The 24,859-nt window shown below is 38.4% G+C and overlaps 3 protein-coding genes across 4 annotated transcripts; all 3 read left to right on the top strand.

The window, feature by feature from the left end:
- The first annotated feature begins 656 nt into the window (after positions 1-656).
- LOC148157910 (ferritin, middle subunit-like) lies at positions 657-2,368 on the top strand. The gene is made up of 4 exons (XM_088008077.1): positions 657-957; positions 1,563-1,709; positions 1,833-1,958; positions 2,031-2,368. Exons 1-4 carry the CDS (start codon positions 856-858, stop codon positions 2,181-2,183), a joined length of 528 nt encoding a protein of 175 aa, XP_087864203.1. The 5' UTR covers positions 657-855; the 3' UTR covers positions 2,184-2,368.
- Positions 2,369-4,534: 2,166 nt separating this feature from the next.
- Positions 4,535-6,449, top strand: LOC148157909 (ferritin, middle subunit-like). 2 transcript variants are annotated; one of them, XM_088008076.1, is made up of 5 exons: positions 4,535-4,624; positions 4,710-4,827; positions 5,653-5,799; positions 5,913-6,038; positions 6,111-6,449. In XM_088008076.1, the coding sequence occupies exons 2-5, from the start codon at positions 4,726-4,728 to the stop codon at positions 6,264-6,266; spliced, it is 531 nt and encodes a 176-aa protein (XP_087864202.1). In that variant the 5' UTR covers positions 4,535-4,624; positions 4,710-4,725; the 3' UTR covers positions 6,267-6,449. The 2 variants fall into 2 exon arrangements, with proteins under 2 accessions (XP_087864202.1, XP_087864201.1); XM_088008075.1 differs by having other exon boundaries at positions 4,536-4,624; positions 4,705-4,827.
- A 4,483-nt stretch (positions 6,450-10,932) lies between these two features.
- syt5a (synaptotagmin Va) lies at positions 10,933-18,320 on the top strand. Its single transcript, XM_088007913.1, has 9 exons — positions 10,933-11,117; positions 11,307-11,321; positions 12,424-12,611; positions 14,764-14,847; positions 16,353-16,520; positions 16,609-16,776; positions 16,861-16,978; positions 17,059-17,192; positions 18,038-18,320. The coding sequence occupies exons 1-9, from the start codon at positions 10,964-10,966 to the stop codon at positions 18,245-18,247; spliced, it is 1,239 nt and encodes a 412-aa protein (XP_087864039.1). The 5' UTR covers positions 10,933-10,963; the 3' UTR covers positions 18,248-18,320.
- The last annotated feature ends 6,539 nt before the right edge of the window (positions 18,321-24,859 follow it).

Here is a 24,859-nt window from a genome sequence, read left to right as displayed (position 1 = left end):
TATACTTTTTTTTTTTTTTACCACAAACTTTAATCTATTTCATTTGATTTCAAATGATAAACCAATACAAAGCGGTGCATAGTTGTGAAGTCAAAGGAAAATGGCACATCATTTTTGTTTATTTCTTTTTATCAAAAGGCAAAAATGTTGTTGTGGATTTCTAACAGCTTCCTTCACTTTGATGACCATGAAAGAAATCCAGTGCAGCTAGTAGAAGAAAACCACTTTTTTAAAGCGACAGCTCAGAGAACACAGCAACACATTTTAAAAATACTGATTATTTTATTTAGAATTAAGCCAAATTTGTGGTATTTTTGTGCTACAGCAAAAAAAAAAGAAAAAAAAAAGTTATATAGCCCTCATATATAGTTCACATGAACAATTTGGATACATTTCTTATTGAGCTTATTTCTTCACGTAATTCTCAGGAAACACATAGTCATCGCAGGTGGCACCATGTTAAACAGAAACACCTCGGTTCACCATTTCCGTGAATCAATAAAGGGGGGAACGAAATTTGATCGCTCACCGTGTTGTGTTACATCCTGCTGTCTTTCAAAAGCGACACCACGATTCTGCTTATCTCATCCTCGATTGCTGATTGGCGGAAACGTGCAGAGTGACTTTCACACCTGTCACGAGATCTGTATAAATACGGAAGAGCGTCGACTCCTTCACAGAACGGGGACCAAAGCCTTAAAGAGTTCTTGCTTCAACAGTGTTTGAACGGAGCTTCCTTTTTGTCCTACTCGAGGTATTTCAACCCTGCTCCTACTTGAACACAACTGTAGTAGTCGACGTAAAGCTTTATTTTTCTAAGTTTTTTGTTAAAAGCACAAGAAAACGCCAACCAAGATGGAATCCCAGGTGCGTCAGAACTACCACCGCGACTGCGAGGCCGCCATTAACAGGATGGTCAACATGGAGATGTATGCCTCCTACACCTACACCTCTATGGTAAGAAACATGAATACTATTTGCACTACATTTGCTTCATTAGTCAGCCTTCTACTATTTAGCCGCTACATATTACCCACCTCGTCAAATAAAATGCTGCATCTCGCTGAGGCTACGGCTTTATGAAATGAAAATAAGGGACAGCCAACAGGTTAGGGTGTCTGCAGAAGTGGTGTACTTTATTTCACGGCTGTTTTTTTTTTTGTAAAAAAAAACAAACTCAGTGCAATTATCAGAGGTGAGTTGGTGTAACAAAAATGGTACTCCAGTCAAAGTAGCATACTTCGACATGCTAAGTAGAAATGTATTAAGATTTAAATGGTGTAAAAAAAATAAAATAAAAATAAAAAAATTGCTAAACATTACTCAATGTTTATCTTGTGATTTTGATATTTTCCATTCAGGTCAAATGGCCAAAAGTAAATGCTGAAATATCGAATGTAACATTTCACAATTCCGTATTTTACGGGTGGTAACTCTAGCTGAGGCTTCAGCAGGGGAAACTGCCATTACTCCACGTGGCTTGCCCAGCTGCTTCTTTGCCAGATAATGATCGGCGTGAGGTATTTTTTTTTTATTAACTGTACTACTTGCTTGTTCAACAGGCTCATTACTTCTGCCGTGACGACGTGGCCCTGCCGGGCTTCTCCCATTTCTTCAAGGAGAACAGTGAGGAGGAGAGGGAGCATGCCGACAAGCTGTTGTCCTTCCAGAACAAAAGAGGAGGCCGCATCTTCCTCCAGGATATCAAGGTAAGTGCAGTTGATGCATACATGGTACACGGAGTGGACTTTGACATTTAAATTGCAACTAAGCTCAAATTTATTGCTGCATACTGCAAAAAAAGTAACTATAAATATTTTCCATATTTACAGAAACCAGAGAAGGATGAGTGGGGCAGTGGGCTGGAAGCCATGCAGTGTGCTCTGCAGCTGGAGAAAAATGTCAACCAGGCTCTGCTGGATCTGCACAAGCTGGCCTCTGATCATGTTGATCCCCATGTAAGTTAAAAGTTATAATTTTGCTTCATTGACACTTGATGCTTTTGAAACTAACAAACAATTCTGTTTCAGCTGTGTGATTTCCTGGAGTCCCACTACCTGAACGAGCAGGTGGAGTCCATCAAGAAGCTCGGTGACTACATCACCAACCTGACCCACATGGATGCCCACAACAAGATGGCGGAGTACCTGTTTGACAAGCACACCCTGGGAGGCAAAAGCTAAATGCCCAGAAGGGAACATGGAGTAGAAGTGTGCAACAAAGGCTTCAGGCTAATCTTGTCTACTCAGTTTAATAATTTCATTGACCTAATCGGTTTCTGAAGTTGTGTCGAGTGTCTTAGACCAACTACTGTACACTTCTGGATAAGTGGAACTTCTGATTCTCTGAATAAACATTTTGAGCTGGAGTTCTGTGGTCTGACTTGTTTATGATTTGAGGGCCTTGTGTCTCCAAAATGTGTAAATTCAAAGGGATGTCCTGGTTAAAAGTGAAGCAGTAAAATGTTGAACAAGATTTTGGAACCAACAAGATTCCTGATTTAACATGTTTCAGAAATGGCCAACAAAAGATCCCATAGGCCGTTTTTTTTTTTTAAAACGGCACCTGGAATGTTGATGCAGCTTAAAATGCTACCTGGTGTTTCCTTGAAAATCTGCTTGGTGAATCATGAGATTTAATGCACCTTCTGAGCCAAATTGCTAGATGTTAAAGCAAAACCCTGAGGAATTGGGAAGAAACTTCAGACTGCTTGACTTTTTAATTTAGAGGTACAAGGTTTTTTCCAAGTGAAATTATCCTAAAGGGCAATTTGAAGCCAAAACCACACAAAGATGCAGGTCTTACAATATTTCAGGACACTTAATGTATTTTCTTAATACTTTCAGACATGTTTTATGATTAAGTTTCCATAGATCAGGTAGTTAGGTCTCTGTGAAATTCAACATTAAAATCTATTTTTAGTTCAGGTTGGTTGGGAAATCTATTCCCCCTTTAATTTGAAAACTACATTTTATTTTGTCATTTTCTCTTCCAATGATGTAAGTGTTGCAAAAACAGGAGAAATTTGCAAAGGACTAGATTTAAAAGAAAAAAGCTGAAACGGATTTTTCTGAAATCACAATGGTTTCTGGAAGTGGACAAGTAACTAAATGGTGAGGGAAATTGAGGATTAACAGGATGGGAGAGAGAGGGAGCTGGACTTGGACACAACCACTTCCAGTCAGTGTTGGTGGATCTGTTTTTGTCCATTTTCAAATGTTTCTACAAATAAAACCCTGAAAATGTGAAAAATGACATTTGTTTCCCCTCAGTCAGTACTAAATCTCCTTTTCTTTGTAGCCAAAGCTTCAGGACTTTTTTTTTTTTTAGCAACTTTGGACACCTAAAGATGGAAATTTCTGCCCATTCTTTTAAAAGTAGTACAAACTCAATTAGGTTGGTTGAAGACGATCTCTGAATATCAGCTTTCAACTCTTACAAGAGACGAATTGGATTCAGGTCTGTAACCAATCACTATTATTAATCACAACTGATATTAGAGTTTGTCACAATAGCACATTTTGCTTGGCGATCAATTGACCCAGAAATAATTGTGATAATTGATAGTATTGTTTTGGCCAAGTTTAAACATGACTTTCTCTAATTTTTTTCTAATATTATTTCTATATTACTATTTTAATTTCTTTTTTTTTATTGACAACAAAATCCATGAATTCTTTTCAATATCCTGCACTACTATGCATTGATCTGTCCCATACAATCCAAATAATATACAGTAAGTTATTATAATGATAAAATATAAATTTGCCATGAATCTTTTGAAAACACTGTATTTCAGATGATGGATTTCAAGCTGTTCATTATGATGGTTGAACAAATGTGAGTGGATGGATGGCTGATAGGCAGACAGAAGGGTGTGATGTAGTCTAAGGTTTTATGTTACTTTCTTTTTTTTTACTAAACTTTAATCTATTTCATTTGATTTTAAATGATAAACCAATACAAAGCGATGCATAGTTGTGAAGTGGAAGGAAAATGGCACATTGTTTTCATTCCTTACTTTTTTATCAAAAGTCAAAAATGTTGTGGATTTCTAACAGCTTCCTTCACTTTGATGACCATGAAAGAAATCCAGTGCAGCTAGTAGTTGAAAATCACTTTTTTAAAGAGACAGCTCAGAGAACACAGCAACACATTTTAAAAACAATGATTAATTTATTTAGAATTAAGCCAAATTTGTGGTATTTTTGTGCTACAGCAAAAAAAAAGTTATATAGCCCTCATATATAGTTCACATGAACAATTTGGATACATTTCTTATTGAGCTTATTTCTTCACGTAATTCTCAGGAAACACATAGTCATCGCAGGTGGCACCATGTTAAACAGAAACACCTCGGTTCACCATTTCCATTAATCAATAAAGGGGGGAACGAAATTTGATCGCTCACCGTCCTGCTGTCTTTCAAAAGCGACACCACGATTCTGCTTATCTCATCCTCGATTGCTGATTGGCGGAAACGTGCAGAGTGACTTTCACACCTGTCACGAGATCTGTATAAATACGGAAGAGCGTCGACTCCTTCACAGAACGGGGACCAAAGCCTTAAAGAGTTCTTGCTTCAACAGTGTTTGAACGGAGCTTCCTTTTTGTCCTACTCGAGGTATTTCAACCCTGCTCCTACTTGAACACTACTGTAGTAGTCGACGTAAAGCTTTATTTTTCTAAGTTTTTTGTTAAAAGCACAGGAAAACGCCAACCAAGATGGAATCCCAGGTGCGTCAGAACTACCACCGCGACTGCGAGGCCGCCATTAACAGGATGGTCAACATGGAGATGTATGCCTCCTACACCTACACCTCTATGGTAAGAAACATGAATACTATTTGCACTACATTTGCTTCATTAGTCAGCCTTCTACTATTTAGCCGCTACATATTACCCACCTCGTCAAATAAAATGCTGCATCTCGCTGAGGCTACGGCTTTCAGAAATGAAAATAAGGGACAGCCAACAGGTTAGGGTGTCTGCAGAAGTGGTGTACTTTATTTCACGGCTATTATATAATTTATTTTTTCTTTACAAAGTCAATAGTGCAATCATCGCAGAGGAGAGTTGGTGTACCCAAAATTGTGTGCTTCCCAACCCTGGTCCTCAAGGCACACTGACCTGCATGTTTTAGATGTTGCCCTGCTTCAGCACACATGATTTCTTTTGATGGTTGATTAACAGAGTTTTGCTGAATTGCAATCATCTGAATGGGGTGTGTTGAAGCAGGGGGGCATCTAAAACATGCAGGTCAGTGTGCCTTGAGGACGAGGGTTGGGAAATGCTGCTCTAGTCAAAGTAGCATAACATCTACATGCAAGTAGAAATGGATTTAGCATTAAATAAGTGTAAAAATATTGCTAAAAACATTACTCAATGTTTGTAGCAATGTTCATAACTCCTGAGTTAATTTAAATTCAGGTGACGTGGCCAAAAGTAAGCGCTGAAATATGGAATGCAACATTTCAAAGCCAAATACGGGACAATTCCGTATTTTATGGGTGGCAACTCTAGCTGAGGCTTCAGTTGTTCTTAGACTTTGCCATTACTCCACACAATTTGCCCATAGCTGTTTCTTTGCCAGATAATGATGGGTGTGAGGTATTTTTTTTTTATTAACTGTACTACTTGCTTGTTCAACAGGCTCACTACTTCTGCCGTGACGACGTGGCCCTGCCGGGCTTCTCCCATTTCTTCAAGGAGAACAGTGAGGAGGAGAGGGAGCATGCCGACAAGCTGTTGTCCTTCCAGAACAAAAGAGGAGGCCGCATCTTCCTCCAGGATATCAAGGTAAGTGCAGTTAATGCATACACAGTACACAGAGCGGACTTTGTTTAAATTGCAACTTGTATCAAATTTACTGCTGCATACTGCAAAAAAATTTAACTATAAATTTTTTACAGAAACCAGAGAAGGATGAGTGGGGCAGTGGGCTGGAAGCCATGCAGTGTGCTCTGCAGCTGGAGAAAAATGTCAACCAGGCTCTGCTGGATCTGCACAAGCTGGCCTCTGATCATGTTGATCCCCATGTAAGTTAAAAGTTATAATTTTGCTTCATTGACACTTGATGCTTTTGAAACCAACAAACAAACCTGTTTCAGCTGTGTGATTTCCTGGAGTCCCACTACCTGAACGAGCAGGTGGAGTCCATCAAGAAGCTCGGTGACTACATCACCAACCTGACCCGCATGGATGCCCACAACAACAAGATGGCGGAGTACCTGTTTGACAAGCACACCCTGGGAGGCAAAAGCTAAATGCCCAGAAGGGAACATGGAGTAGAAGTGTGCAACAAAGGCTTCAGGCTAATCTTGTCTACTCAGTTTAATAATTTCATTGACCTAATCGGTTTCTGAAGTTGTCGAGTGTCTTAGACCAACTACTGTACACTTCTGGATAAGTGGAACTTCTGATTCTCTGAATAAACATTTTGAGCTGGAGTTCTGTGGTCTGACTTGTTTATGATTTGAGGGCCTTGTGTCTCCAAAATGGGTAAATTCAAAGGGATGTCCTGGTTAAAAGTGAAGTGGTAGAACTGACAAGTTTCCTGATTTAACATGTTTCAGAAATGACTGCTGTTAATGTCAACACAAGATCCCACGGCAAACTTTTATTTTTTTTTTTAACGGCAGGTGACCAAGATCATGCAGCTTAAAATGCTACCTGGTGTTTAGCCAAAATAAAACTTGGATCTGCTTGGTAAATCATTAGAGGAGCAAGAGATTTCATAGACCTGAGCCAAATCACTAGACTTTGAAGCAAAATCCCCTGGTTATTGGGAAGAAACTTGAATGCTTTTTTTTTTTTTTTTTTTAACAACGGGTTCTTCAGAGGTACAAGGCTTTTTCCAAGTGAACTTATCCTAAGGGGTAATTTTAAGACAAAACCACACAAAGATGCAGGTCTTACAATATTGCAGAACATTAAATGTGTTTTTTAAATACTTTCAGACATTTTCTGTTTAAATTAAAAAATTTCCATTTATCAGATCTTGGTGTGAATAGTGCAATTCAACATTAAAATGTATTCACTAGAGTTCAGGTTGGTTTGAAAATCTTTTCCCCCTTAAATTCATTTTTATTTGAAAGCTGCATTTTGTTCCTAATCTGATTTTTTTTTTCTTTTTTCTTTTCCCCCAATGATGTATGCAAGTGTCCCAGAAAAGGAAAAACAGAAGAAATCTGCAAATACTTTAACATAGGACTATATGTGTGTGTATATAAAGCTGAAACAGTTTTTGCTGAAATCACAATGGTTTCCGGAAGTGGACAGTAACTAAGTGGTGTTGAGGGATATAGTGAGGATTAACAGGAGGGGGAGAGAAGAGAGAGGGAGCTGGACTTGGACACAACCACTTCCAGTCAGTGTTGGTGGATCTGTGTGGAATGACGTTTGCATGACAGAAGAAAAGATAAAAAGGATATAAGGATTGAGGAGACATTGGGTGAGTTAAGATGTTTTATGTGTTAAAGTTCCATTATAGCCATCTATCACTGAATAAAAACATTTAGCAGCTTTTGATTTACAATTAATGATTTTCAAATTAGCATTTTTGGTGGAATGTATTGTCATTTTTTCTTGCTAGAGTCTAAAATTTCCTTGATTTTTACTGAATCTGCTACAGTGGAGTGTGAGGTGAATGACATCAGGGTTAATTAAATTTGATCTTTCAGTGCTAGTGCTTAGTGTTCATATTTAATTCTTTGTAGTTCACCAAGAAAGTTCATAGATGATTGTAACATTTGATTTGACATGATGGACAATGTTCTAAAAGTGGCAGAGATTAGTTTAAGTGGCTTATTGAAGGCTAAAGCTGCATTGGTTGGTGTCTGTTCACATGAAGTCACCTGCAGCAGGCTGGACACAGCTTGGTACGGACAGAGGTTTATACGACTGTCTGCTGGTCAGACAGACTTCTTCTGATGTGGTTGTTTTGTTAACTTTCTTTCTTACATTACTCTTAAGATGCAATAAAAGCTGGCCTTATATGATTCTTCATGCGCGTTTGAACTTTACATTTTGTCAGTGCCTGGGTTTGTATTAACCATAAAATTGCGCAATTTGAAATTACAAAAATAAATTTGTTTAATGGAAACATGCCAGTTTCAAAAAACTCCAATTTTTTGATTAAAAAAATGTTTTGCTTTAGGATGAGGTGGTTTTTTGGCCGTATCAAAATAGAAGTATTTCGGAAAACTGGAATGGAAACACTTCCTTCACATCACACCATCAACAGCCGGATGTTAGTACTGGTGAAAATGACAAAGAAGACGACAGGAAATAGTAAGAGGATGATGTTTTTTTTTTCTTTTTTCGGGGGTACCTGGCTCCACCAGTTCTCACAGCCTCACACAGTTTGTAAAAAGTTGCATGTCATGTAAATGTGTTGAATCCATATCTCTTCTGTAAAGTTATGGAAAGCCATCCAGCTCAAATATATGTGACTTTTAGCACGTAGACAACACGTCTGCGTGCTGTCTGCACAGTGTTGCTTAGGTGTTAAATTTTCACACATTTGTGAAAATAACACAACACCTTGATTCATTTGGGTTATTTTATGTAGCTGTTTACATAAGACGCTGCCAAGTTTATTCACATATGATTTTTTTTGTTGAGTTTCTGTCACAGACTGACAATCTGTGAAATTTATAAGAAAAGTTCTTGGACTTTCAAATGTTTTTACAAATAAAACCCTGGAAATGTGAAAAATGAAGTTCATTTCCCCTCAGTCAGTACTAAAACTTTTATTTGTAGTCAAAACTTCATGCCTTTGTTTCTAGCAACTTTGGACATCTAAAGATGGAAATTTCTGCTCATTCTTCTTTACAAAGTAGCTTAAACTCCATTAGGTTGGTTGAAGAGCATTTCTGAACATCAGTTTCCAATTCTTACAAGAGACAAATTGGATTCAGGTCTGTAACCAAACACTATTATTAATCACAACTGATCTTAGAGTTTGTCACAATAGCACATTTTGCTGGATGATCAACTGACCCAGAAATGATTTCAATAATTTAAAGTATTGTTGTTTTGAGACCATTTTCAAGTAATATATTGACAATTGCTCTTTGTCCACATAGTTTCTGGCAAAGTTTAAACATGACTTTCTCTAATTTTCTTAAATATATTATTTCTTATGTAAATAATATGTATTTTTCTTTTTTATTGACAACAAAAACCATGAATTCTTTTCAATATTATACATTACTTTATGTTGATCTGTCCCATACATTCCAAATATTATAGTCAGTAATTGTAATGTGATAAAATATAAATATGTCATAAATCTTTTGAAAGCACTGTATAAAATGAATGCCAAAATCTAACACGAAACACTTAAAAAAAGATTGTATTAAACATATCTGTATTGTGTGGTAGACTGCTCATTTAAATCTCTAACACATTGCATGACTATGTAAGTTCTGGTCTGTCCAGATGAGAGTGACACATCAATCCCTTGTTGCTGAAACTTTCTTTATGGACATAGAACACCAAATCACCTGTGGCTAATATCTGTCCTGAAAGTTGATAGAAACCACTGATATGGATTTGCTGGTGCAGAAAGTGTGATGGTAGAGAGAGAACTGAGCGAAGAAAGCAAAAGGCGTAGTCCACTATAAAAATCATAAGTGAAATGTGATACTTTATGGGAAATTGTCATCTACTACGGCTAGATAGAAGGCACCTTTGTGTGTTTGATACATATTCTTCTGCAACATTGGAAATCACATGTGGGGATTTTGGAGCCTTTCTGTCCTGGAATGCTTCTCTCAGAAACAACAGAGGACCCATGTGGCAGAATAAAGGATGATAAAATAAAAACATATCAATGGAGGATTTGGATAAATTCATTTAAAGATAAACACCTTATGTACAGCAGTTATTCACCACACTGAGATCGCCCTCTGTAATCCTCTGCAGATCCCATCTGGGCCACGTTACAAAGCTCGCTACCTAAATCAGGTCTGATTCTGGGAGTTTGGTCATTCTGTGTGTGCGTGTGTGTGTGTGTGTGTGTGAGCAGGACATGGGAGGTATGAGGCCTGATGGGTCCCAAGCAAGGGAGCAAAGAGTGAAGAAAATGGTGATGGGATGGGCGGCTAGAGAAGAGGAGCAGCAAACTGTCCTTAATTTGTTTAATCCGAGGATTTTTGGATTACCTCTGACAATTAATCTTGTTACACAGCAGTGCAGCAACAGAGGGATGTCTGGTGTGGGCGCGGCCTCTGTGTGTGAGTGTGTTTAAATCTCCCTTTTTATATACGAGGATAAGGACTGACAGCTGGAACTCCTTGCAGGCACGACTACCAAAAACTGGCAGATTTTATTTTGTTTTCTATTACTTTTGTTCACAGACTCACAAAAAGTAAATATCAGTTTTGCGTCATTTTAAACTACTACACAAAATTGAAGTACATTTAAAATCACTTTGAAGTAAACGAGCCTGGATATTGGATACAAAGCTGGAATTACTCACTGACATTTGTTGATATTTATTGTGGATAAGAACAGATTACATTTTTCAAAATTGATAATTGATAGACTAAGTAGTTTTATCTTTTGAAGTATGGCATGTTTCCTAGATAGTAGGAACAAAGAACAAAGTCATGGATTGAATAATAAAGTTTATTCAAAAGTATTATTACAGGTGTAACTCATAAACAAGCTCACCCAAACACAACAAAATGTGAAACTTAGCATGAAAACTAGGTTATTTTTACTTTTTATTTTTCTTCCTTTGCATCAACTTGTATATGTTTGAAAAAAGGTTTTATTTCACATAAAAAACTCATTAGATCCTCTCTGCCAATGACAAACAGTCTGTTCTGCTACTGACTCTTCTTTGGTGTCTTTTATTGAACCAGATCATTGCAGGTTAAAGAAACAGGACATATTAGCATTCCACAATTCATTTATTTAACAAATATCCTTCCTTTGTCCTTTCAGAGCAGTGATGCCGTTGGTCAACATGGCCGCAGTGCGGCTCCGGAGGGCGGCGGGGGAAGAGGAGAGGGAGCCGCGGCCGCCTGTGCCCCCGTCTCACCACTCCAACCACCAGTTTGCCAGCATGAAGAACAAGTTCTTCAACGAGCTCACACACCTGCCAAGTGAGCACAACACAATGCTCTCTACGTAGAGTATTTAGGAAAAACACATTGCTGATACATTATAAGATCATAACACCATCATGTTTTCCTTTATCATTATCTTTCCTTTTTTGCCATTTCATGTGTCATTTTTTTTCATTCTCTTTCCTCATTTTCTCCTCGTGTGAACAATGTGTCCTGCTCTCCAAGATCATAAACTCAAGAGTAAGTCCGTCTTGTGTCTCATGCCATCACATGTGTCCTACGTCAGGTTGAATAAAGACCCAACTAGCAGGAAAAGGATTTGCTCTAGTGCTGACGGGTCATTGTCTCCATTCTTCTCATAGGGAGTTTTGTAGTAGACAGAGTCAAAGTCGACTGATCACTTTATTGTCAACTCATCAAATGTACTAGACATACAAGGAGTCAAAATTTTGTTTCTTTCCCTTCGCCAGTGAAACTAATAACCTAAAAATATCACATTACAATAAATAAGAACAAATAATCATGAAAAGAAGTTTTCCATAATCCATAGAAAACACAGCAATAATATTAGAAAAAAATCCCACAAATCAGGTACAATATACAATTTTAAAAACACAAACTCTTACGTAGTTAACAGCTCAGATGGAGAGTATTCAGGGTCCTCACCAGCTGATGGAAGAAACAGTTCGATAATCTAGTAGTGTGTACAGAAAGGCTGAATTGTATTTTTGTACTATTAAATGCTCCAGTGAAATCAACAAAACAATTATTTTCTTTTTATCCAGATGAAGAAGTGCAAAATGAAGAGCAAAACCAGTTGCATTCTCTGTTGATCGCTTTGCTTTATATACAAACTGGAAAGGATCTAAGGTGGAAGGAAGAACGGATTTAATGTGTCACATGACCATGATGGCCGTTCAAAACCTTTCATAACAATAGATGTCAATGTTTTTACTTTAATAAAATTGCAAAATTCAAATACAAAATTGCTGGAAGTTGTAAACGATTACATTCAATCAGACATGAGATTTGGGTATTTCAGAGATTATTTATTTCATGTTGTTTCTGAAAATACTTATTAGTCTGGGACGAAATAAAACTAAACTATAGTAAAAAACTAAATTAAACTATAATAACCCTGGTTCACAGCTGGAATTCTGACTTTATGTGAAATTCTTGTATTTCAACACAATAACTTGGAAAATTAAAATTTCAAGAACCAATGGATGAAAAAAAAAATGCCAGTGTATATCTACACTAGTGGTGACTCTTAGTTTATCACCCCTTCAGATAGAATCAGAGCTGTCCATCCTGCTATTGACCGTTTCTCTCCTCTGTCCAGTGCCCATGTGGGGTGTGGGGGCCATCGTGGTTGTGGTCCTTGCCCTCGTCGCCTGCCTTGGATTCTGCATCTACAAGAAGTGTTTCAATAAGGGCAAGAAGCAAAAGAAGGCTCGAGAGAGGAAAGGGGGAGGCGGGCGGGGGCGCAGAAAGAAGGATAAGGAGGGAGAAGAAGGAGACGAGAAAAAGGTGAGAAGAGCTGATTTCTTCTACGGATTTGTGTTGCTGAATAACTGAAAAAACCCTGAGCAGAAAAAAGGACAAAATGAATGAATGTATGCACACATTCCACTTAAATAAGTATTATATTGCTCCACAAATAAAAATTATGTGCAGTTCAAGTTTAAAATCTTTAAACAAGTGGAATGCATTTGTCTCGTTACTTTACAGACCGGAAATTTGACCTTCTGGCCTACCTGTTAATCTATGACCAAGACTTGGCCAGAAGGCCTGCAACATAGCATTTAATTGAAATAATATATCCTGCAGCTCATCTTGCGATTGTTAAATAATGTCTGAGTTCAGTGCATACGACTTGAGCTGTTTTGATAAACTGTTGATTTAAAAAAGAAATGGTTGTGTAGTGGTTTTCATTCACCAGGGCCCGTAAGAAAACGCAACTGGCAACAAGCCAAAATAGTTGGGTCATAGAAACAACAACTCCAGTCAAGCTCTTGCAGTAACTGGTAAACAGGATCTATCCGCCAGTTTTTATCAATTCGGATCCTCTCATTTTTGCAGAATCCTAATAAGCCTGTCACTTTGGAGGGTTTTCAAGCTTGGAACGTTTTTTTACGTTCACGCCACGACGTCTCAGTTGGATTCCGATCAGGACGTTTATTCGGCCATTCCTAAGTCTTCATTTGGTTTTTCCTTAAGCCATTCAAAGACGGACTTGCTGGTGTGTTTTGGTCATTGTTCCGCTGAACCCCAATGCACCTAAGGTCATAAACAGATATGATATTCTCTCCCAGGATGTTTTTGCAGGGAGCAGAATTCATGGTTTCATTTTCCATGACAAGTCTTCTATTTTTCTTTTATATCAGATAAGATATATTGAAACCCAACTCTTCAAAAAACATGTCTCACCAGTTTACAGAATAGATTCTGTAAATGTTTGCATAATCAAATTATTTTTTGGCAAAACTGATAATAGCCATGTTCCTTTCACTCAGCATTGGTTTTCTTGGAGCTCAGCCCTGCTACTTTTGCCCAGGCCCAGTGGTGAAGTCATGAGAACCTACCATTAGTGAATTAAGCCAGCACCGGAGTTCTCTGGATGTTGTTCTGCAGTTTTTATGACCGGTCAGATGAGTTGTGGTCGGTTTGGTCAGCAGGCCACTCCAGAAAGGTTCACTGCTGTTCCATGTTTTCTCCATTTGTGGATCATGGCTCTCACTGCTGTTCACTGGAATCCCACAGTCTTACAAGATTCATCTCAATGACTTTGTTTTTTTTTTTCTTTTGTACATTTTGACATTTGTTTATAGATTTTACTCCAGTTTAGGTGTTTTCTGCTTTGGGAATAGTTGCGGCAGTAATCAAATCGAGTGGCAAGAGAAATTCAACTCAAATTACCACAATTAATTTATGTCTCTTCCCTCTCTAGCAGAGTCTAGGAGCTAGTTAGCTTAGCCTAGCGCTAACAGGGGGATAGAAACAGGAGATAACGACTTGACTGGGCTTGTTTAAAACACAGCAAAATGATGGCGCTGATAGATAAGATTCTTTCTTTTTCTTGCCAAAGAGATAATATTATAGTATGTAAACATATAATGTCATGTCGTCTCATGTCATGTTGAACACTGAACAAATACGGGTGTTGTTGGAATTTTTATTTTTTTTTCTGGGTGGTCCAAGTCTGTTTACTGTGTTCATCCTTCAACAGACAGAGACAGCTGCTGCTTACTGGCTTCCTGATTTTAATCTCAGTTTTACAGTTACAGAAGTTTGGCTTCTGTCCAGGTTGAGACATGCATTCTGAAGTATGTGCTCTATCTGGGCAACGGCCTCAGTGTCCAGAGACAACACGATTGACTGGTGCTGAAGATCTAAAGATGTCTGTCACCAGTGTAAAAAACACATATTCCTGAAAAGCTTTGGCACTCTGACAGAAAATGTTCTTTATTTGTTCCAGTCATTTAAAGGTTCACCTGTTAATCTCTACTTTGACCGTCTTTAGTAAATTCATTGCACCACAACCTCCTACAGGCAGTAATATTTCCTTTGCTCATGTTCTATTGTGCTTTTGTTGCTTCAGGTAATCAAAGGAGAGCAGAAGCAACATGTGTGAGTTTGATAATGTCACCATGACGATTTGCCACCCTGTCATATTTTTCAGGATGGAGAGGAAGAAAAGGAAGAGGAGAAGGAGTTTTTCGGCAAACTGGAGTACTCGTTGGATTATAACTTTACTGATAATCAGGTGCACAATGCTCACACACAACACACCGCACTGACTTTTCTAGAGTTATCGTAACTAGAACAAGATTTTACAGCCTTCATGTTTTAAAGCTTTGACATGCTTGGGTGAAGTTTGGTAGATGCCTGGATTGGCAACTGAACTTTAAAGTTATTTCAATTGGAAATATATTTAGACAGTAAGATGTATGAGACTGTATTTTATTTTTCAAAGGTGCCAGTACAATTGGTGAAGGTATAAATTTACCCAGAACACAGCTCTGGTGAACCTGTGTCTTAGTATGACAGGTTAGAATTTTGAGTTTCTAACTGACTGGTGATTCGTCAAAAACCAATCAGCAACAAAATGATTTAGGTTACATTCATGACTCAGGATACAAGGGAGCACTCCATCTCAAAATAGAGCTACACTAGACCTAAGCTTCAAATAATGTAGTAGCATAGGAGAAACTAAGAAATCTCCCATTATGCTTTTTCCTATTTGTTTCCCATTCTAAATACAGCTCTTGTCAAAATGAAAGTCCATGAATACAGTAGCAAGAGTTGTCAACACTTGAAAATCTTTAAAGACTTCAGAGTCTTTTAGCTTGTACTTTCCTTTGGTGGGAAATTTATTAAGGTCTGAACACAAACAGGCTTTGGTGGCATACAAAATGTGATGCCTTATTTGGGATTGCTGGTTAAAAGAAAAAAAAAGAAAGAAAACATTGATGGCAACATTTCAGCTACACAGAAGCTACACAGAAAGACCATTAATATTTTACCACCTCATTATTTTCAACTACACATTGACACATGGTTAAATGTTCAAAATGGTAAGAAAAATGTACCTGTTGTACCTCCAGAAATTGTGCAATTTGAAATAAATTCATTTAATAGAAACACTCCAATTTTGAAAAAGCTAGGACGAAGTGGCTTTTCAGCCAAAAAGATCCGTTTCAAAACACTGCAAATGCAAACACTTCTTTCACATCGGATGTTACTACTGGTTGAAACTACAAAGAAGATGACAGGAAGTGGTAGGAGGATGATGGTTTGTTTTTGTTTTTCTTTTTTTTTTTGGACAACAAACAGCTGGCTCCACCAGAGCCCTCACAGCATCACAGTTCATAAAAAGTCGTGTGTCATTCCAACGTTTTGAATCCATAACTCGTCTGTAAAATCACTGACTAGAATATCCCCAAAACACTGGATACGCAGCCGCTCCCAAAGCTTGAATGAGACGCTGACGTCTCCTCTGATTGGCTGATACATGATGAGCGCTAGCATCTCATGCAACTGTTTACATCTGTCACTGCCATGATTTTTACTGACTTATCATGTGGACAAGATAATTCACATGTGATTTTAATTTAATTTCTCATTTAATGGAAACACTGCAATTGCGAAATTGTGTTTTTTCACCACTAGCAGAAAATAGGCTTTACGTAGATTTGCTTACATTTGTGACGGAATCACAGCTGTAGTTTGGAACTCGGACTGATCTTCTGCTCTTGGATTCTCCTCCAGTTGATCGTGGGCATCCTTCAGGCTCAGGACCTCCCAGCGATGGACATGGGCGGAACCTCTGACCCTTACGTTAAAGTGTACATGCTGCCGGACAAGAAGAAGAAGTTTGAGACCAAAGTTCAACGCAAGAACCTCTGCCCTGTGTTTAACGAGACTTTCACTTTTAAGGTCTATACAGTGATGTCGTTTTAGAATACTAAGGTATTTTCTAACAGAATTCAAAGCTAAATTTGATGCTAGTGCTCTTCCTCTCCAGATCCCTTACAGTGAGCTGGGTGGTCAGACTCTGGTGCTGCAAGTTTTTGATTTTGACCGTTTTGGAAAACATGATGTCATTGGCGAAATCAAGATCCCAATGAACAGCATAGACCTCGGACAACCAATACATGAATGGAAAGATTTAGTTGGTGGAGAAAAAGAAGAGGTAAATGTTTATTTTTTTCCCTCCAAAACTAGGCATATCCAGACTTTAACAAAACACCTGATATATGCATTGTGTTTCTGACAGCAAGAGAAACTGGGTGATATCTGCATTTCCCTTCGCTATGTCCCCACGGCTGGTAAGCTGACGGTCAATGTGATGGAAGCAAAGAACCTGAAGAAAATGGACGTTGGAGGACTGTCAGGTATATGTTGTTCGCGTACCTAAAGGTTGATGATCGACTTGTATTGGAGGTCTGCGTTGACTCGTATTTGTCCCTCTCAGATCCGTTTGTCAAGGTGGTTCTGCAACACAACGGCAAACGACTCAAGAAAAAGAAGACATCTGTGAAGCAAAACACTCTAAATCCTTACTTCAACGAGAGCTTCAGCTTTGAGATTCCCTTCTCCCAAATTCAGGTTTGTACTCTGCATAGTTTCACTGATATTTGGATCTGTTGACTGTTGCATGAACGTAGTACAACACAAAAGTATTTCTTTTGAAATAAGGAAACATTTTCAGACAATTTTCTGTAAATATTTCTTATAAGTAGGCCTGATTGCTTTGCATAAAGAACATTTAACATAGTTGCTTTTTGTTTTAGTCATTGTTAGTGTTTTTGTCGTCCACCGTGAGGAAATGTGACGTGTCCAAAACGCAATCGGGTTTTAATGTCTTAATAGTGGATCATAAATCTTTCTCAGGCAGATACAGGAAAACAAAAACCAAGTTATTATTGAACAAAGCTATATGATTTTAATTATTTAAACTCCAACATACTATGCTAACTATTTGAAGCTTAAATCAGAAAGTTTGCATGAACATACATGAAGTCCCTGAACATCAGATTTTAATGCAACTCTCTGCTGACAGTATAATGTTTAAGTAATTTCTTTTTCTCCAACCACTGCAGAGTTAGGGTGCAATTTGGAGATGTGTGCTCTGCTACAATGGGAATTCCAATGCATATTGATTTCTATGTGCAAGAGCTCATCTTTGCACAGTGGCTAGAGAGACTATGCATAACAGTTGTTGTATCAAGAGTCCTGAGAGGACAGCCTGGGTTAGCCGTGATAAAATCCCATAGGAAAACTGTATGACCCTGCAATTATATTTGTTGTTAATTTTGTCTAATTTGAGGAGAAAATGCGATGCTTTTAGTAATCAAGTCTAGACTGATATAGTTTAAATGTCACATACGTCATACATGCGAGCGAGACATTTACAGGAAGTACCACTGACCCTCCTCTGTCTCCACACACAGAAAATCCAGGTGCTGATCACCGTGTACGACTACGACAAACTGGGCAGCAACGATCCCATCGGGAAGTGCTGGATCGGCTATGGCGCCTCCGGCGTCGGGCTGCGCCACTGGTCAGACATGCTGGCCAATCCCAGGCGACCCGTGGCCCAGTGGCACACACTGCTGCCAGAGGAGGAGGTGGATGCGGCCCTGAAGGCCCCCATCCGCTAGCGTGGCCCCTGAAACCTGGGCTACTCACAGTGTAACTTTCCAGGAACTACTGACTTATTTGTAATATTTTACTTTAAATTAAGTTATTGTGCGTGTTTATGTATGTGCGTGCGCATGACCTTCATTTTCACAAATCAACAGATACATGTACATGCATGTTCACTAGTGAAGGAATATGCAAGATACTCATTGTGACAAAATAATCTTTGAAATGGCTCAGTGAGTAACTTCCTGTCTAACGTGAGTAAATTGTGCCATGCTGTCATGTGGTCTACAGGCTTCAAAATATTGTATTATATATTATACTGTATGCTTTCAATGAGAAATAGAAGACAGGAGGGTTATGTATAGAAATTTTAAAAAAAGACTATTTCATCTTTATTTAGACGTTAGCACTGGGACGCAGACGGCTATGTTCAGCAACAAAAACACAAAATAACTGTGCTAACCTTGTTCAAGCTAATCTGTTAGCTAGCTGGATCCTTTAACTAACTGGCTAATCTGTTAGCCAGCTAGCTCATGACATATAAAACGTAACTGTTTTTGTTTTATTTCGTTGATAATTTTCTCTCATTTTTACATCAGCTAATTTGAGTCTCAAAGGTAACTCAAAAGTGGTGAATTATTTCTTACTCTAAACCAGCATTGAAGGGTCTATTAAGAAATGTTAAAGCATGGCTCTGCTACTTATGTAAGTACTGCATAAGTGATACTTATGAAGTACTTAATCACTGCATAAGTAGCTAATATATTTGCTGTGTTCGTTGCTCTCTAGGCATTTCCATGTAGTACATTAATTGCTAAGCTAACGGCTAGCCTGAGAGGAGCCAAGACTTCTTGTGTCTTAAAAATGTTCAAGTCTCAAAATATCATGGTGGTTAATGCTAAAGCTATTTTGCTAACATTTAAGTGGTTGCTGCTTTTGTGCTGTCTGGTTGATTAAGGAGAAATTGCTGATTATTTACACTTTAATTGGAGGTTTATTAATAACCTTCCTATGTGAAACATACATACACAAATGAAGCAGTAGAATATAAAAATGCTACAGTGATCTAATGAGCTCATTTGCTGAATGAAACACTTCACATGTTTCAAACAGGAATGGTGCACTAATTTCCTACCTACATTTCTCAGTCATTTGCTTCTGTGTTAATTATTTCCCCAATGTAAATATGGTGTCAGTTTAAAGATTCATAAAATAGCTTTTACATAAATTGCTCCAGTGTTTTTGATTTTAGAGTTGTTTTAAGACAGTAAAAGTTCACATGGTCTTTGCCCCTCTCCAGCTAGCTTTTAGCTTTTATATTCAAGAACAACTAAATTTGATTTAAACTAAATGAAGATGCCAAGTGAGCCATCTACTGTAGGTGTGGTGTTAAATTAAAAATAATAATCTTACTTCAAAACTCCTGAGGTATCCCTTGAGCATCAGATTAAGATTTTGTTTTTAAGGCTAGCAAGGGTGTCCAGATAAAGCTAAGACCCATTTTACCATCTACTTACAAGATAGCACTAGAATTTAGAGTCTGCTAAAAGGAAAATGGACACCAAGACATTGTTGCTGACCAGAAATGTTCGTGTCCTGTTCTGTTTACCTGAACTCCTCCTCTTTACTCTTTAGCGAATCGGATCTATGCTTGATTGTTCCAGTTTGATGTGCTGTAGTCAGATTTGTTCTCAGAACAGAACAGAAGTCATGTTGTGAGTGGCGGTGTCATGCATGTGTGTGCTGCTATTTGTTTCTTTAAAAAAAAATGAGACAGAAATTCTTATGGCTTCACTTTCTATCCCTTATATTGTGATTGTAAAATAAAAAAGCAGATGAAATAAAAGACAGATGGTTTGGTGGACTGATGGATTCACATCAAGCTACAAAGCCACACACACAGTCAGATATTTAGTTGTCAGTGAAAGAAGCTTTATTACAAACCGTTCTTAACACAGGCTGTTTCTGATCTAGTCACTATGGCTCTCCGCCCAGTGCTGCATAGCCTAGGCCCTGGGGGGAGGTACAAGCTCTGAAAAAATAAATAAAATGAAGTTTGGGCAGAAGAAGGATGTGCTTGCAGTTTGATTCTTTCATGAACTGCCACTGGTTGTTGAAATAATTTGATACTGAATGTAAATGTACCGTAATATCAATTCAATCCACTCCTCTTGAACCTGATTGGAAAGTGTAACCTCCACCTCTTCCACCAAAGAGCGGTATGCCAAGTGACACTGCTAACGTAGCAACTTTGTCACCCTTATCTAGTTTTAGTAAATAATTTTTGAAATAACTGGCAACAATCGCTGTTTACAATTCCAACATGGACCGGGCCATAAGGGAACAGGTGATCTGGGGCTACTGTGACAGCTGTGTTTACACTGCGGCTGAGAGACACTGTTTGAGAAATATCCACACTGATGACGTGTTTGTGAGGTCTTTTTTTTTTCTTCTTTTTTTCTCATGTTTAACGATGAGACTTTGTTGAACAGAAGCATTTTTGGAGTGAAATAATGTCATAGTGGACCCTCCTGCAAAAAAAAAAAGAAAGTTGATTGGGGTTTAGCTACTCTTTAAGATTCAACCAATATTTCCTGAGTGGAACTCAGCATGTTGCCATTAGTGTCACTAGTTCAGTTTCGTTCTTGTTTGAGTCAGGTTTTACAGTTTAAAGCCATTAACACTTATTTGAACCCAAAAAGCCCCTTAGACCCACAGCAGCACTGCTGCTTTTATAGGTCTGTCTGTGTTTTCCCCGACTGACTGAACCAGCGAAAGAGCGGATTATTGGTGTGTCCTTATTAGTCCTTGACTCCTGCAGAGAGCAAACATGTGAGGCAGGAATTAAACTGGGGGGAGGGCAGAAAACCTGTCCACAGTAAGACGAGAGACGGAAAAGCTCAATGAAAATAAAAGAACAAATAATTACTTTTTTACTTTCACAATGAGGCATTTTTCACCCCTTTTTAATTTTTTTTTCTTAAATATAAGAATTTTATGTTATTTTATGTGACTCAAATAAGGAAGAGAAGACTCACTTTTAGTGCCTGGTTTTGTTATATGAACATATGAAATAACACAAATCCTGCCACCTCTTTTTCTTATTTGTTATTCCTGTTAATTATGAGACTTTGTTGATCAGCTATTGAGGTTTTTTCTTTTTTGACTTTACTCTGCTTTAAAGTCAATCTACAAATGTTGACTCAATTGCCAGCCAGTGTTGTGTTCAAGACCACCTAACCCGAGACCAAGACAAGACCAAGACCAGAGTGTATCGAGACCGAGACAAGACCAAGACTTTTGGGGTCCAAGACCAAGTCAAGACCAAGACCGAGGGGAGTCGAGACCGAGTCAAGACCAAGACCAGCGGCCCGCGCTACATGACACAATAAGATGTAAAATATGATCGAAATTGCTTCTCAAAATAATCTGAAAGATCCATATTACCATAAAACACCTAGATATTAAATACTTAATACATTTTACTAATATTAAATATTCCATTTATGTGCTAAAAAGTGTGATGGTCTCGTGCCATCCCTAAAAACATAACACCCTGGGCATTTGCCCATATTGCTCATATAAGAAGCCACCACTGTCTGCACCATTAAACATAGCAATTGAGGCAATGCCCTGACGGTAAATAACGCTCAACCATGAACACTGACCAAGGAGCAACAAGCAAGAAGTAACCAAACAGAAGGCGCTCATAGTGACTGTTTTCACTCTCTGTCCTAGTACATGAAGCCAGGTAGTCTGACACCATGGCAGACATTGCAGCTGCCACTTTGAACAAAAACAATCAAAGAGCAATGTGCATGCTCTGCGTGCTCTTTCGTTCTTGTGTTTTAGTTATTTGTTAATTTAAATATTAACGTACATAATAAAATAAAATAATGATGCAGTGTACACAGAGCATTACAAGAACAAAGAACGGGTGTTCTGTCAGGTCAGATCACGGTGTTCTGTCAGATCAGCATACGTTGTCAGATAGTCGTACGTTTAGCTCAGATATGCATACGCTGTCATTACCATATGATTTTATTTAATCAGCAACATAGAATCATGACGTAGATCATCATACACTTGGTTATTAACAGTTGTATGGCATCCAGCTGCAGCCAGACCTGCTTTAAACACACTTTGAAACCACGACAACGCATGTATATCCATCTAGTTATCACATTATGTCATATTATAAACAATTTAATTACTTATTTTCGTCATAACTTGTTGCGTATACTGACAACTACACTGACGGTCGGACTTAATGCGCATGCACTGGCATGGTACTCACTGCATGTATGCTATTCTGACAGCGTATGGCTATGTCATAGAACACCGGCTATATCTGTCAGACACATCATTACCATAAGATTTAATTTAATCAACAACATAGAATCATGACGTAGATCGTCATACACTTTGTTATTAACAGTTGTATGGCATCCTGACTTAGCGGTTAAGTGAGTTTTACACGGGTGTGTGTTGTAGCTAACTCCAGCTGCAGCCAGACCCTGCTTTAAATACACTTTGAAACCATGACAACACATGTATATCTATATAGTTATCATTGAAAACAATTTAATGACTTAAGTTCATCATAACTTGCTGCGTATGGTGAACTGACAACTCCTCTGACAGTCGGATTTCTTAATGCTTAATGCATGTATGCTATCCTGACAGCGTATGGCTATCTGATAGAACAACGGCTCTCAGTGAGTGACACTCCAGTCCTATCTAATAAGTAAAGAGCCGTGGAGAAGAATCGACTGTTTCTGAATGTCACCTCACTATATTGCAGACTTTTGGACATAGCGTTGTCCCATATATGCGACAAGTCAGTCAACACCTCCGCACAATAATTCAGCACAGTGAGTGATAACATATTTCATCACAATGCTTATGTGTCTCTGTACAGCTAGCTTTGCTAACATCACGTTAACGGAGCTTACCTTCTTTGAGCTACTTTTCTAAGTGACGAAAAAAGTTAGACGTTGTCTCCACCGTCTGTGAAAGTGAAGCGCTACTGAGTTAGCTGTGGCCATCGGATTTCTTACTATTTATGCAGCGCTATTATATTACTGACGATTAGACAAACATTTTCTGCCGCTGAGAGAAAACCACTGCGCATGTCCTGGAGCGCCGTGTGCGAGTGAAAGGTGGGGAGGAGGAGGAGGGAGAGTGAAAGTTGGGGAGGGTGGGGGGAGTAACAGAAACACGTAGTTGCTTGGATTTTAATTGGTGCATTTTGCATCCACTGAAAACAAAGATGTTAACAAATAAAGTGGACAGTATGCTGTACGTTTAGTGATATTTTCACAGTTGCGGTCTTGACTGGTCTTGAAATAAAATGCCGAGTCCTCAGCGCCCAAGACCGAGACAAGACCGAGACCAAATGCGGTCGAGTCCGAGACGAGACCGAGACCATCAAAAAATGGTCTTAAGACCGGTCTTAAGACCAAGACCAACTTCGAGTACCACAACACTGTTGCCAGCCAAGGAAAAGATGACTTTGAAACAAATTGCTGGGGGGTGGGGGGGAAATCCGAAAACTTTCTTTCAAAAACAAATAGTTACTGCATAAAATAAATAAAACATATTAATATATATTTTAAACATAAATAACATACTTTATTTGCATTTTTAAATGTTTGTCATCTTCCTAAAAATTCCATAATTTGTTTTTGCCAAAAGTGTTTTAGGCAACAACAACAACAGCAAATAAATAAATAAATTAATTAATGATCACTTTTGGCAAAAATGACTTAGGCAATTATTTTAGGAAGGTGACTGGATTTTATACACATTCACACGTAATGCCACTTTTTGCCACCTGAGGGCGACCTCTGCCATTATTTTTGGCCTGTCATTGACAGCAAGGCGATCTTACATCTTTCTCCGTCTTCGGTTTAAATGCCTATCACCGCTATTACATAACAATTTAGTTTGACTCTTGAGAATTTCACCACGTCCATCGTATTTCAGCATTCCTTTCATTATCTCTTCATCCGTCAGAATGCATGAGTGAAAACTGACTCATTAACTACATCAGATAGCAGCTCTGATAAAATCAAGACGCCATCATGAAACGGACATGTGAGCTGTCCACGGTCTGCCTCACAGCCATTTAACATCTCGTCGTACAGGAACAGTGCAAACGTCGCTGATAGCTGATTCCAGCTCCACTTAAGTGATTGAAATTTTCAGAGCGATGTCTGAAGGGTTCCCCTTTTTTCCAGAATCATTTAATCTGTACCACTGAAGCGTTTTCCAGCTGTCATGTCAACGTCTCCATACCTGTTTCTCATGTTTTTTTCTAAGGCAGATCAGTAGATCAGGACATCACTAAGATGCTCTTTGAGATTCTCCTTCGAAAGCAACTATGTGCCTCGGCAAGCTGTAAGGTAAGGTAATTTTATTTATATAGCACATTTTTAGCAACAAGGCAATTCAAAGTGCTGTAGCACCAACCTTTCAAAAACAGGACTTCCTGTGTTATTAAAAATGGTGGTGATTGGTGGTTTAATTTATCTCACTAGCAGTGTTGGTGGTCTGAATCCATTTTATTGTGGTACTAGTCTGAGCTTTATTTTTTTAAAGTGTATTTAATTATGGCAACAGTT

The sequence above is a fragment of the Poecilia mexicana genome, unplaced genomic scaffold (genome assembly GCF_051168715.1).
Source record: "Poecilia mexicana isolate PSO_F unplaced genomic scaffold, ASM5116871v1 scaffold_8, whole genome shotgun sequence".
Taxonomy (NCBI): Eukaryota; Metazoa; Chordata; class Actinopteri; order Cyprinodontiformes; family Poeciliidae; genus Poecilia; species Poecilia mexicana.
Note: the sequence above shows the minus strand (reverse complement) of the source record. Positions and strands in the feature narration are given on the sequence as shown.

What these genes read in the sequence shown, in the direction of transcription:
- LOC148157910 (XM_088008077.1), top strand. Translation starts at nt 856, where the DNA reads ATGGAATCCCAGGTGCGTCAGAACTACCACCGCGACTGCGAGGCCGCC. An exon ending in TCTTCCTCCAGGATATCAAG is followed by an intron (nt 1,710 to 1,832) that starts GTAAGTGCAGTT and finishes CCATATTTACAG; the next exon opens with AAACCAGAGAAGGATGAGTG. An exon ending in CTGATCATGTTGATCCCCAT is followed by an intron (nt 1,959 to 2,030) that starts GTAAGTTAAAAG and finishes ATTCTGTTTCAG; the next exon opens with CTGTGTGATTTCCTGGAGTC.
- LOC148157909 (XM_088008076.1), top strand. Translation starts at nt 4,726, where the DNA reads ATGGAATCCCAGGTGCGTCAGAACTACCACCGCGACTGCGAGGCCGCC. An exon ending in CCTACACCTACACCTCTATG is followed by an intron (nt 4,828 to 5,652) that starts GTAAGAAACATG and finishes CTTGTTCAACAG; the next exon opens with GCTCACTACTTCTGCCGTGA. An exon ending in CTGATCATGTTGATCCCCAT is followed by an intron (nt 6,039 to 6,110) that starts GTAAGTTAAAAG and finishes AACCTGTTTCAG; the next exon opens with CTGTGTGATTTCCTGGAGTC.
- syt5a (XM_088007913.1), top strand. Translation starts at nt 10,964, where the DNA reads ATGCCGTTGGTCAACATGGCCGCAGTGCGGCTCCGGAGGGCGGCGGGG. An exon ending in ATAACTTTACTGATAATCAG is followed by an intron (nt 14,848 to 16,352) that starts GTGCACAATGCT and finishes ATTCTCCTCCAG; the next exon opens with TTGATCGTGGGCATCCTTCA. An exon ending in TTCCCTTCTCCCAAATTCAG is followed by an intron (nt 17,193 to 18,037) that starts GTTTGTACTCTG and finishes CTCCACACACAG; the next exon opens with AAAATCCAGGTGCTGATCAC.